The sequence below is a fragment of the Pelodiscus sinensis genome, chromosome 5 (assembly GCF_049634645.1).
Source record: "Pelodiscus sinensis isolate JC-2024 chromosome 5, ASM4963464v1, whole genome shotgun sequence".
Classification (NCBI taxonomy): domain Eukaryota; kingdom Metazoa; phylum Chordata; order Testudines; family Trionychidae; genus Pelodiscus; species Pelodiscus sinensis.
Genome location: NC_134715.1, coordinates 126,352,758 through 126,366,545, shown reverse-complemented (window position 1 = coordinate 126,366,545; position 13,788 = coordinate 126,352,758). Strand labels below are relative to the sequence as shown.

The 13,788-nt window shown below is 43.2% G+C and overlaps 1 protein-coding gene and 1 long non-coding RNA gene across 5 annotated transcripts in view; one reads left to right on the top strand and one right to left on the bottom strand.

Annotated features, from left to right (window-relative positions):
- Positions 1 to 13,788, top strand: part of CTNNA2 (catenin alpha 2) — a 781,915-nt gene that overhangs the window by 719,804 nt on the left and 48,323 nt on the right. For all 4 annotated transcript variants that reach the window (XM_075930971.1, XM_075930970.1, XM_075930972.1 and 1 more), the window contains one exon: positions 3,633 to 3,784. In XM_075930971.1, the coding sequence (XP_075787086.1) occupies positions 3,633 to 3,784 (152 nt within the window). The remainder of the gene's footprint in view (positions 1 to 3,632; positions 3,785 to 13,788) is intronic.
- Positions 3,609 to 13,788, bottom strand: part of LOC142829703 (uncharacterized) — a 32,099-nt gene continuing 21,919 nt past the window's right edge. The window contains exon 2 of the long non-coding RNA XR_012904447.1: positions 3,609 to 3,797. This is a non-coding gene — a long non-coding RNA (uncharacterized LOC142829703). The remainder of the gene's footprint in view (positions 3,798 to 13,788) is intronic.

Sequence of the window (13,788 nt, the reverse complement as noted above, 5' to 3'; positions counted from 1 at the left end):
TGCAGAATGTTGATTTTGTAGGTGCAAGAAAGTGTATTTGCCAGATATTGCTGTTACAGAGTTTTTCAAGTGTGGCCCAAAAACCTTAACTGGAGAACAGTTAAGGGTTTCTTGCCTCAATTTCCAAAAATGTTACTATGTTCAGCAATAATGTATGGTCAAAGAAACAATGGAAAATAGGAGTTTATTAGTTTAAAGTGCTTTTTCATGCTTGTCCAACATCATCAACAACTAAAGCATTGATTTAAAATGCTTTTTGGCAAGCAAGCAATTCTGAATTTAGTTTAATGACTTTCTGCATTAAAAAAAGGCAAATTAAAATGTGTGCAAAGTTGAGGGACAGGTTGTGGCCATGTGTGGCAATGTACAAATGGCTTCAGAGGGCATAAGGCGCTTTCGCCACAAAGCAGCCAATCACAGTTGTAATTTGTATGTAAAGACAACTTCTGGCTAATGCCATTCCAAAGGACTTTAAACCAGCATCCCCACTAAGGCTATGTCTACACTCGCGGCTTCTTGTGTGAGTAATATGCAAATTAGGCTAAACGTGGAATATCGCTGAGCCTCATTTGCATACCTAATGAGCCACCATTTTTTTCAGAAGAGGCTCTTGCGCAAGAAGGAGCGTCTACACTGCCCCTTCTTGCGCAAGAAAAACCCTCTTGCGCAACGCCGTGACACCTATTACTTTTCAGGAAGAACGGCATTGCTCAAGAGGGTTTTTCTTGCGCAAGAAGGGGCAGTGTAGACGCTCTTTCTTGCACAAGAGCCTCTTCTGAAAAAAACGGTGGCTCATTAGGTATGCAAATGAGGCTCGGCGATATTCCACGCTTAGCCTCATTTGCATATTACTCGCGCAAGAAGCCGCGAGTATAGACATAGCTTAAACGTTTCCATCCATGTGTGAATTTTTTCCCATCTATTTGTGGAATAAATTTTTCTATGTGCACCAATGCCTGCACAAATGTTCACCACCAGTAGAAACAAAACATAGGTGTGGTAGTTCTGCTAATCAGCTGGGAGGCCTTGGCATTTCTTTTAAGACACTGCCCAAGTGCTCAGCTTATAGGAAACACTGCTTTAAACCCTGCTGCCTATAGAAGGGTAAAGCACATTAGCGCTACCCAAGATAATGAAACATGGCTCTGTGTCCCGTTCTAATGGCTAGATGTATGAGAGTCGGTTACTGAACCTCTGAGCTAAATTTTACAACTGCTGACGTATTTGCATTACCATACAGAGAGACCATTTGAGAGGCTTGAACCCAAGGAAACCTCTGAATTTAAAGGTGGGAGCCCCTATTGCTTGTGCTACGGAAATGTGTCCCTTGATCTAGAGGCCATAGTACAAGATTTATAAACTTGTGAACACAATGTAGTTAGCACACAGGAAACAGAAACTTACATTGGGTTAATGTGAGTTTCACACTTCTACTAGCTGAAGAATTTGTGGAGACACAATGATCCCTATGCTCTGATGAGCACAATCTTGCTCCAGTCTGACTTATCACAGAGCTATTGCTTATTTTAACACTTTACTCCTAACAAAAATGTGCAATAATGGGTTTCTATCATGGTATATTGTGTACATATGTGAGTTTCAAACCCTTTTAAACAAAAATTCAATACGCAGCTTATTGATGGTGCTTCTCACCATGTACATTTTTAGGCTGTTCTGCTGAACAAAGCAGGTACAGCTCCCTTTTAAATGCTTTGAAGTACACATTTCCATGATAGCAGAGGAGCAGTCATGATTTATCAAGTAAATAATCCCTTACAAATGCTCCAAGGTAATATTCTCTGAAGTTCACATACGTAAAGCTGCAATTTCGGTGAGTCTCTTATGATCAGGTTTGCTGGAAATGCACATTATAGAATTCCATCTTTTTTAATTTTCATGCATCACCATATATGGATCAAGGGAAGCTTTAAAAGGAAAAACCCTATATAAATAGATATAGCCCATCTATAAATATAAATAGCAGTACATATTACAAGCAGGGGGATAAATTACAATGGAGGAATAAAGTAATAGGAAATCATATGTGGGATAGTTGGGGGAAAAAATCCCGCCAATGAGCTTTTTTCAGCTGTGGACTAGTTAGTCTCCTTAAGGAAGTGGTAGATGATTTCATTAGATTGCACTGATCAATTCTGTGAACAGGCGCTACTAAAGCGAGTCATATCTAATGACTACCAATTAATAAAAGAGTTTCTCATGCCAAATTCAGATTGGAATCAATATATTAAATCATGCATGGAGCTGAGAAATGGAAAAGATGAGTCTGTGGTTGGTATTGGTGGTTCTTTTGAGAGAGCATTTCTCTCCATACTGTTGACTGGAGTTTCAATTGCATCCAGACTGCAAGACTGGGCCTCTGGTGAGAAATGAAGGAGATGAATAGAATAAAAGAGAAGAAAAAGGATTAGGTGTTTTTTTAGGCCTTTTGGATAGGAACTGCCTTTTTGTCGTGAGTTTGCACAGCTCCCTGTGCAACAGGGTTTTGGTCAAGGACAGGCACTCCTAGGTACCACCACAATTCAAATAATAAATAATAATCTATACGTAAGTAAAGATGGTCAAATATTTTAAAGTTTAATTGCATAAAGGTCGATCAAATGTATTTTGAAATCATTGCTTACATTTGTGATATAATTTATATGGCCACAATCCTATAAACATGTATGCATGTGCTTAACATTAAGCATGTGAATAGAATGACTGAAAGCAGTAGGATTACTCATGTACTTAAAACTATTTAGAATCTGGCCTAGGTTGAACAAAGCACTGATTCTGGGGACTATTTAGTACTCTGCATAGAGCCAATGATTGTGACATCAAAATATTGTTTTGGTGTTTGCAGGAAAGCATCCTATGAGTTTATAGTTACACCAGTGACCAAAAAACAGTCAAAATTCCTATAAATCACTAAGCTAAACAAATAATGAATGTATGTGTTATGTGTGTTCATAAAGCACATATATATCCCACTCATTAATACCTAGAAGGGATTGTTAATTTATATCCACCATAAGTTATATATTTTATGTTACAAACATTGCTATGATAAGGAACCAGAATATACTCTTACATGTATTGAGAAATATCATTTACCAGATTTTTGCAGTCTAAGAGTGCTTTGGGTTGGGGCGGGGGGAGGTTATTCACTGTGAGCTAGGCTATGGTTTGTTAATGAATATGAATTAGTGGGGGTAAAGGCTAAATCACACTTTGGTCACTTTGCGTGAATAATATCGAACAAATATAAATTTTGTACAATAATTTTGTACAGTAATTTTCTAGCCATGCTTCTGAGCATACTTAAATGACATCTGAGATGAGTTAGAGTCTTTAAAATGACAGTGAATCATTCTTTGTTAAAGAGTTTTTAATTCTTTGTCATATAATTACAAGTAAGTACATAGTTTTCTTTCTCTCACAAAATGTGACAGAAAGCCCTGCACGCTTCTAAGTCAACATAAATCCAGTCAGGGAATCTTCCTTTCTGGGGCTTGAAAGGATGATAGCAGCATGTTCCATGCCCACTAGAAAGTATTTATGCCCAAGGGCAGAGGAAAATATACATGAAAAAAGGTCTATAATCATCCTGCCTTTCATTTTGTTTAATCTAGTTATGCCACGTTTTGCTGAACAAGTTGAGGTTGCCATTGAAGCTTTGAGTGCGAATGTCCCACAGCCATTTGAAGAGAATGAATTCATAGATGCCTCCCGCTTGGTTTATGATGGAGTTCGCGACATCAGGAAAGCTGTTCTGATGATAAGGGTATGTAAGGCACCTGGGAAATAAAAGTTGATGCTTAAAGGAAAGTATCATAGAAGCTGAGAGGAATATAAAAGCTGCCTACCACATACATTGTTTTATAATCAAGAAAAATCATTTGACATGGAAATGAATGTAGAACAAATGTTTGTACAGCAGAAAACTCATGTTAGGAAAGAGATTAGATTGTTTTAACATTTGTGAGTCTGGGGTTTGTAAAAACTGAGGAGCAACAGCAAAGCTTGCAGTCACATGTATTGCTACTAGGTTCCATGCCCTTGAATTGTCACATCTTGCACCCTGTTGTTCCATTCTGTGGCCTCTTTCGAACAGAGTTTGATGCTTGACATTGCATACAGCTTAGGTCATGTAGCCTCCTGTTCCCAAAGAACTAGGAAAAGATGCACCAAAGGAACTTTCATTAATTACCTAGGATGGGATTGGATCACAAGTCTTTGTAGAGGCAAGACCTAGTACAAAAGAATTATTTCAGTGTCAATGCGATAGTTTTGTTAAGAACTGAATTGTATGCGTGGCATATTTTGTTAATCTCTGTATATGTAACACCAACGGGGACCCCTCTGCTCCGGCCCACGGGCCAGATCTGGCCCGCCAAACAATTAAATTCAACCCTCGAGGGGTCCAGCAGACACGAAATGCTGCTTTAAAAACTTCTCCCAGCCTCTCCTGCAGCACGGGCCTAACACTTCCAGTTCCTCTCCTGCATGTGGGAGAGGCGCACAGGAGACCTGGCTGCAAGGGGAAAACTCCACCTGCTGGAGCTCCTGAGTAAACAAGAGCTCCAGCGTTTCTGTGTTTACTGCCCTCCCCCTGCACCAGGCATCTGGGCAGGGCTGGAGCATGCAGAGATCAGGAGGGAATGGGGAAATCCATCCACAGAGTGGGAGGGAAAGGAAGCCCCTGAGTCCCCCTTCTCTGCATGGGAGAGGCCACAGTGGGGTCAGTTCCCCCCCCCCCCGCCCACCAGTCTCTTCCCTGCATCAGGTGGCCACACGCTTCCAGCAGTGGGGGATGCGGCGAATCCCTTGCAGGAGTGGGAAGGAAGGGAAACTCCCTCCCCAGTAGGGTTGCCATATGGTTTAACCAAAAATACTGGACACATACACACGGAAAAAAAGCCACTGGGGAAAAAATTCTATTGAGAAAAAAAAAAAGAGGAAGACCAAAGTTGTTGAGCCCCCCAAGTTGTTAGGCAAAAAAAATTTAAAAAACAGTGTGGCCTCTTTAAGAAATGCTTTCGAGGCTTTTTGGCCCTAAGAGGCTGCCAGCGGCCATCCGCCATCTTGTCTCTCTGATCCAGGCCAGACAGCTCCCCTGTGGAACCCAATAAGCACCTGGGATTTTCACCTCCAGGCCGGGAAAAATCAGAAAATATTGAACATTTTAGGTGTCCGGTATTTTTTGAATTTTTTTACCGGACAGGAGGCCACAGCTGGGCAAAGGGGGTGTTGTGTGAAGGTTTTTTTTGTTTGTTTTTTGCTTCTCATGTTTGTCCAGCCCCCAATTGATATCTCGGTGGGTTAGTGGCCCCCGACGCCCAAAAAGTTCCCTGCTCTATAGCTTGAGGTAAAAGCCAGCAGGGTCTCAGCACAAACTCATTCTTTCTATAAGAGGTCTAAGTGACAGTACTTGGACAGTACACCACACCCTGAATGTGTGTGGGTTACATACCTCCCCTAACTGAGGAAGCGTGTCTTGCGCTAAAGGTAGCTGGCTGTAGAGCACACTAGGGCTGTGTCTAGACTGCAGAGTTTTTTCGAAAAAAGTAGCCTTTTTTCGAAAAAACTTCACCTGCATCTAGACTACAGCCGCATTCTTTCGAAATTAAATCAAAAGAACGTGGCTTTTCTTTCGACGGCGGTACTCCTCATTTCACGAGGAAGAACGCCTTTTTTTGAAAGTGCTCTTTCGAAAAAAGGCGTTCTTGAATGCAAACAAGGCTTTTTTGGAAGAGAGCATCCAGACTGCCTGTGTGCTTTCTTTCGAAAAAGCGGCTTGCTTTTTCGAAAGTACTGCTTGCAGTCTAGACGCTCCTTTTCGAAAGTATCTTTCGAAAAAGCCTCTTTCGAAAGAGGCTTGCAGTCTAGACGTAGCCTCATTCTCTCTCTCTGTAAGTGGTCTATGTGCCACTACATAGGAGAATGAACAACACCCTGAAAGTCTGAGGAAGATATTGTTAAAAATTAAATGAGAAAATAAATTACCTTGCTGCTCCATTGAGCTGCCAAAGGATGGTTTTAAATGTTTATACAGGTAAAGGAAGTGTCATTTGAATGTTGACTAGCTGATGGATGTAATTTAATCGGGCATCTTTTTTTTACAATATGCTAAGCAAGATGCTAATTGAGAGAATAGGTGTGCCTGGTTCTTCTGTGTCACCCCGGCCACGTCATAAAGAGCCTGACCCAAAGAAAAATTGAGAAGTCAACGTGATGTGTGGCTTCATAGAACCCGTAAGAACCAGATTCAGGCCCAGCGAGAGCCGTGCCAATAGTGAAATTGCTACAAAGAATTTGAAACATGTATAAAAAAATCCCTGTTTAGCCAACCAGTGGTATTGAAGCAAGTTTAGGAGCAGCTTTTAGCAAGTTGGTAACCATGGACTGTCTGTGACTAAAAGTGTGGCACTGAATTGGGGAGTGTAACCTGGTGGGACTCGCTGTCACGGGCACCTCCTGCTGGTTGCTTTGGGAATTAGCTCTGCAGCCCTGGGGTGCTCCCTTTTAGCTGGGGTCTCACCCGTGGTTACCTCATTTTCCTCCACCTCTGGGTTAGGACCCATGTCCTTTCCAGACTGTGGTGTCCTCCCACCTGGGTACTGCCCTACCACAGTGCCCCCACACTCTGGGGTTCTCTCCCTCTGGGAGCCTGCAAACCCCTGTGCCCACCTTGCCTCAGTGACCCACTACCAGCCTCAGGGGCGAACTGCAGTCTGAAATGGCCACTCATCATTGGCAAGGGATCTGGACTTGCTGCCTTTGCCTATCCTGGCTGCCCCTCTGCAGCGCTAGTAGCCTCAGGCCTTGCTTCAGGCTCTGAAACCCGGGAGCTTGCCTGGCCTGAGTTTCCCCAGCTCTGCCTGCCTTTCCCCAGCCCTGCTCTAAGTCAGGAAGCATCTAGCTTCCCCTGCAGCTAGTTCCCTTCTGCTCCCCAGCTAGAACAAGAATGAGTCCAACTCCTCCCCTCCAGGAGCCTTTATTTATTCGCCCCTCTTCTGGTCCCTAATTGGCTAGTTTCTGCATCAGTCACCAGCTTTCCCTTCTCAGCCCTCTCCCAGGGCCAGTGTGGGGCAGACGTCCCATGACAGGCTGCTCTCAGATCACTCCAAAATAGCTTTCTTATTCATCTGCCACTAACTGCTGCACATTCAATAAAAGCTATTTTGACACTTAACTATTTATCTGAAATGCATTTGGGTTCAATTCCAGCACCTATGCCAACCCCAGGTAGCTGGGAATGTAGGCTGGCAGAGGCAATCCTCATTCTAGCAAAACAGGCATGTGCAACCCCCTCGCACAGAGGGAAATTAAAGGACCCTTATGTTACAGGTTCAGACCACCTCTGTCTGTCCCCTTTTCCTTTGTATAAGCTGTCAGAGAAATCAGGATTTTCAGCTATCCTATGCAGAAGCCCCTAGCTTCCAGCTTCTCTCCCTGCACAGCAGGACTCTACCAGATGTGTCACCAAGGCAGCCTGTGCTCCCACAGTGGAAAGGGCTAAATGATTGTCTTAGCAGTAAACACCGTTTTTAATTCCGGAGTCACAGCCCGTGTTTGTTTGTTTGTTTGTTTTCCCTTATTACTCGACTGACATGTTAACCGCTAGCCTAGAAAGCCTGATCAGCATGCTGGCCTTGTGAGCTCTAGGAAAATATCCCAATTTACATTTTTCAGTTCGGTCATTCTGCTACTTTTCAGTTCTGGGTGTAATCTGAGCAGGGGAATTCTGCAGAGCCACATTATGAGGTCAGGGTAAAGACTTCCTTCCAAACATTAACAAATCAGTGGAATCCGATGGGCATGCATCAGCCAGGCAAAATTCACACTTGTTTTGTCGGAGCCTAGATGGATGGATGGATGGATTATTTTGCAACTCAATGGGGCAACTCAAATGTAGAACGTTACCTGGGTCCATCTGTGCAGGAGCAGTCTTGCTTATAGCGATAGTGGGTACAAAGTGTCAGACAGAAATGTGATTTTCAGTCTGAATGGTTTTTCGGTAGCAAACCCATCCAACCAACTGCAAAGCAGAAGAAATTGACTTCTGTAAGTGATATTGGGTACTAGCAGTGCTAGTTTTCCCACATGGCCTTGCTTGGTTTGCTTCAGCTATCACTTGAGAGCCCATCTATATGAATAAAAGGGCACTGTAGTCACCCGTCATGATATCTGCTGAACTACTAGGATTTTCCTGTAAATTTACCTTTCCTATGGTTGCAAGCAGATAAATTCCAAACTGTTACATAATAATGACAAGCAATCCAGAATCTAGTAGCAATACAGGCTGAACCTCCCAAATCCGGGACACTCTGGTCTGGCAACATCTGTGATCCGGAAGGCCATGGATGTTGCTGGACCAAAGAGCCCCAGGAGAGGGAGTCAGCTGGGAGAACATGGGGTCCCGGCTGGGCCTGCAGCAACTAGGCAGGGAAACCCTGGTGTCAGTGGGGCCAGGCGGCATCGGGGGGCCTCTGCCCCAGCTTAGAAACCCCCTGCAATTGAGGTATCAGATAGCTGGAGAGCTCCTGGCAGTGAGGCTGGCAGTGGGACCACGCAGAGGCCTGGGAATGCCATGGCAGCAGGGCCAGGCAGCAGGGGAATCCTGGCCCCAGCAGGGGAATCCCCGGTAACCACCTCAGCTGGTGAACCTCGGGAACCTCCCAGTGGGAGCTGGGCTGGGCAGCCTGGGGCCAGGAAACCCCAAGGAACACCCAGAGGTAGAGGGGCTGGTTGCAGCAGGGAGACCAAGGCTGGTGAACTCCTGGGAGCCCCAGGCAGCAGCAAGGGCAGTAGAGTGGGGAACCCCAACCTTGAGAGCCCCAGGGGGAGGAACTGTCAGCGGGGTAGCTAGCAGAGGAGCATTGACCTCCTCTGGTCCAGCAAACTCCCTGATCCGGTCCCGAGGGTGCCAGACCAGAGAGGTTCCAACCTGTAGTAAGAGGTCTAGGATGCAAACAATAACCTTGTATTGCACTTAAATATATTCATATGAATACTGACTTTAAAAACAATCTCTGAAATATTTCTATCCAGTGATGAAGTCAGTTTCACACACCCCTCTGATTTGTGCTTTAAACCTTCTCTCAGGCTTAAAACGACTTCTAATCTTGCCAGAGTGTCTGACAGAAAAAATTATCATCCCACAAGTAATTGTTCATGTGCATGTCACAGAAGAATGGAATTTTCTGAGATATTTGTCTCATTCTACAGAGGAAATAAATCCAGCCCTTTTAAACTAGTTTTTCTTTCTGCTATTGCTTTTAATAAACTAAAGAAAGGGAAAGAGGATGGTTTTTTCTTTACTGTTCTTATGGAAGAGCAAAGGGAATCATTATAATATTGGGGAATATTAATAAAGTTGGCACATAAAAAAAAATCCTCCTTCCAAGCTTAAAAAAATACTGAGGGTAGCATAAGTTTAGGAATACAATTATGGAAGCTAAAATGAAGACAGAAAATAACATAATTCAGTCATCTATCACTGTCTAGGGATCCTGTTACACATTGGTTTTTTTCCCCCATAGCTACTTATGAGTTTTCCCTAGTTATTGGAATGGAAGCCATTGTACAATTAATAACAGCCATGACAGCATCTTTTTCTTTGAATAGGCAATAGGTTGAATTTTTTTACTCTCAGATGGGAACTTTGCTACTGTCATCTGTGCCATTGTTACCCCATGATTAGATTACTGCAATATGCTCTATGTGCAACTACATCCTAAATCTGTTTGGAAATGGAGCTGGTGCAGAACTTAATTACCTCATGTTAAGCTGTTTGTCTAGTAAGCTTATTACACCAGTGTTCCGTGATCTCTACTGGCTACCTGTTGATCTTCAGGCTGAATTTAGTGTTGGTTTTGACCTAAAGAACTCTAAATAACCAAAGTTCTGTTGTGAGACTGCCTCTCTTCTTACTAGTCAGGTAATGCTGGAGTTAGCAAAGGTGCTGTTAGCAGGTGAGTCTCTGGCCAGATCTATCCTAGACCTGGAAGGTCGGCTTCAGGTACACAACTCCAGCTACATAAACAACATAGCTGGAATTGACATACCTTAAGCTGAGCTTAGCATCATCTTCACAGTGGGAAGACAATGGGAGTAAACACTCCTGTTGGTTTCCCTTACTCCTCGTGACTGAAAGGAGTATTGGCGCCAATTGGGAGTGCCCTCACCATTCGATTTAGCAGGCCTTTACTAGACCTGCTAAATCAAATGCCAGAAGTTCGATCTCCGGTACGGCAAGTGACCTCTACTAGGGCGCCTCCATTATGGAACTAATTCCCTCTTGGTCCAAAATGCTCCAGATTTCACTCTCTGAAGCACACTCCAAGGCCTTTATATTCTCCCTAGTTTCTGGAGAACAGAAAGAATTCTGAGCCAGTCTGCATAGGGATGGGAGAATAAAGTAATTTTGGGCTTTTTAGGAGGGTTAGACTGGCTTGTTGGAGTTATAGCAATGCTGGATTTGCTATAATAATTGCATTTCTTGCAGTTGTCAAATACATATAAAACTATGGGTGAATAGTTCTTTTATCTTTAGAAAATATATTTATGTTGATAAAGACTAAGCACCCCTTTCAAGTCTGCTCATACAGACATTTTTTTCATCTTCTTATGGATGCACAGTTATTCCCCGTGGTTTACGGTGAGGTCACATGGAAGATAGAACAGATGTATGCCGGTGAAGAATATTTTGCTTCCAGTGCAGTTTGCTAATGTAGCCTGATCTTGCTCTCCTTGCCCCCAGTGACTGATGCTATGTGGGCTTAAAATTAATGTCTTACTGGTACAGATAGCAACAGGTTCAAGTCCTTACAGGATTTAGTCAGTCCTTCTTTCTTCCAAAGTAAATGAGTTAAGTTCCAGACCCTGTGGCGAGCCTCGGAGATTAGATTAAAAACAGACAAACAAACAAAAAACAACATCCTGTCTACTCTGCACAGACATTAAAGATCCATTGATATTTTTTGCAAGACCCTGCCTAAGGAATGGACTTTAAAAGTCAAAGTATGTGTTATGTTAACATGTGGTTTATATCCCTTTGCCTTGTCTCCTGGCAAATTGAAGAGATAGTTTGCATTTGTCTGAATACCTCTGAGAGCAGGCTGGGGGAAATCAATGTAGCAGTAGTAAATAACCCAGAGAGTCAGCTGATGACTCAGTTTTAAGCCCCAGTTTTCAAAAGTGCATTCAAACATCTGTGCATACCTGACGTGGTGGTCGTGAAGTTGGGTACGTGCAAAACTGTGCAGGCACATTTCAAATAGGGGCCTGAACCTAGCTGATCGCTATTGTTGATCTTAATGCAGAAAAGAATCTGTCTTAGAAGAAAATGAGAATGTTTCATTCTCCAAAGCTGAAACCATTAACATGGGGTGGGGAACCTAAGACCCAGGGGTCAAATTCGGCCCGCAGCTTGACTGGATCTGGCCCCCCAAGACTCAGAGCTCCCCCCAGCATGGGAATCCTTTGCTGGTGCTCCAGATCTATTCTCCCCCACCACCGCCATAACTCTCCCTGCAGGCCTGGAGCACCAGCACCGGCTCCTCACTGTGGGAAGGAGAAGCCCAGAGCCTCGTAGGCAAGACAGAGCTAGATCTGACCTATGGGCTCTGTCTGGTGGGGGGAGGGCTCAGCTCTGAATGCTGTTCACTCTCTCCCCATCTGGTGCAGTAAAACACAGCCTGTAGGCTTTCCTCCCACAACTTCTCCTAGCCCAGGTCTCACTAAGCTTTGGAGTGCAAGGGGAATATAAGGGAGTGTCTTTCTGCTTCTCGGTTGGGGGCCATGTCAGTGAGGTGGGCATTTTGTTTTGTTTTGTTTTTTGCTTCTCCCTTGCAGCCCTTGACTGGGACACCTTCTGATCCCCCTTTTTCCGCAAGATCCTTATGCCCCCAAAAAGGAAGTATACCAATCTTGTAGAAAAAGGGTTTTTTGCACAAAAAGAAAACGTCTACACTGCTTGTTTTTGCACAAAAACCCCAGCACAAAAATGGATCGGCAGAAAATATGCAAATGAGATCGCGATTCATGCAAATGAGTCCCTCGTTTGCATATTTTTTGCCGAGAAAACTCGTAGTGTAGACGTAGCCTCTGAATTAAAAGATGAGTAGAGACCTGAAAATCTGCAGGTGTCCTCTTTATAGCTGCTGCCCATGTTTGTGGTTGTGGGTCCCGGATTGGATGTGAGTACACATTCTGTATCCATGCAGGGCTCTAAAGGTGAGCCACCTTCACAGGGCAGTGAGAGGAAAATTTAATCGATGACACCTGGGATTTCTCAGTTTTACATTGTTATTGTGATTATTTATTTGGATAGGCAAAACCAACTAGGAGTCCAGTGGCGCTTTAAAGACTAACAAATGTATTAGGGAATTAGAGCATAAGCTTTCATGAGCTACACCTCACTTGGAACTCATGAAAGCTCATGCTCTAATACCCTAATAAATTTGTTAATCTTTAAAGTGCCACCGGACTCCTAGTTGTTTTTGCTGAAACTGAGACTAACACAGTTCCCCTCTGAAACCTATTTAGATAGGGTAGCTCCTAGGAATATTAGTAATTATAGAGTGCTATCCAAAATATTGCTAAATATGGGTATTTTAAAATATATTGATATTCAAAATTTGTTGGTACAGTTGTATTTGATCATTACAAGAGCATCGCTTTGGTGCAAAATGATTGTAAAACTCACTAATAAATAAATAGACCCATCAATCACTGCATTAGAGAACCTAGGGTACGTCTACACTGCACGCTTATTTCAAAATAAGCTATTCTGGAAGAAATACTCTGAAATAGCTTATTTCAAAGTAGCACGTCTACACTATGGGGAAGCCTCAAAATTAGTCCTCGGTAGGCTTCCCTAATTTGGACACACTACCTCAGTTTAGAGCCCTAGGAGGCATTGGGGAGTAATTAGCTTGTATGGTCCTGGGGAGGAGCTATTTTGAAATAGCAGCAGTAGAGCGTTCACACTACTGCTATTCCGAAATAGCTATTTCAGAATAGGGGTTATTCCTCATGGAATGAGGTTTACAGAAGTCAGAATAAGCCATCCATTATTTTGAATTTATTTCAAAATAACAGAATTGCTGTGTAGACGCTCGCATTGTTATTTTGGAATAACGGCCGTTACTCTGAATTAAAGCTGCTGTGTAGACACAACAAAAATATTGGTCTCCCCACACCACCTCCAGCAGAGCTCACATTACCACTGCCAAGCCCTATCCAACACCCAATTCCCATGGGTAAGGGAGAAAAAGTGCATCTTGCAGTGTGCCCTGAAAACTAACAATCTTTCACTCAATGGGCCTGAGGAGGAAGTAAATTCCACAGGCCTAGGGACTCACAGTGTTTTCAGTTTCCTTCACCACCAAGATGGCCTATTTCAAAACTTTGTTTCTGCTTTAAAAATAGTTGAGTACATCATTTACGTTTGTTTTGAGGGGGGATCCTGCATTTTCTTTGAGGACTTTTTTTTTAATCAGCCTGTTGGTTACCTTTTTCCAGATACTTGCTTTCTCTCTTGAAGATTAAGTGGTGTGTTCTGCCTTTGCAGACCAATTGGCATTATTTTGAAATATTGAGTTCCGGCAGTTAATACATCCGAAAGATATGTCTTCATGCGACCACATTCATCATGTTAACTGAGTTAAGAAAAATCAGAGCCCGGTGATGAGAAATGTCATTTGTGAAAGAAACCAGAGTTGGAACAACTTAATTTTTAGAACAATTCAATTTCGGGTCCTGACAGCCTGGGCAGACAAG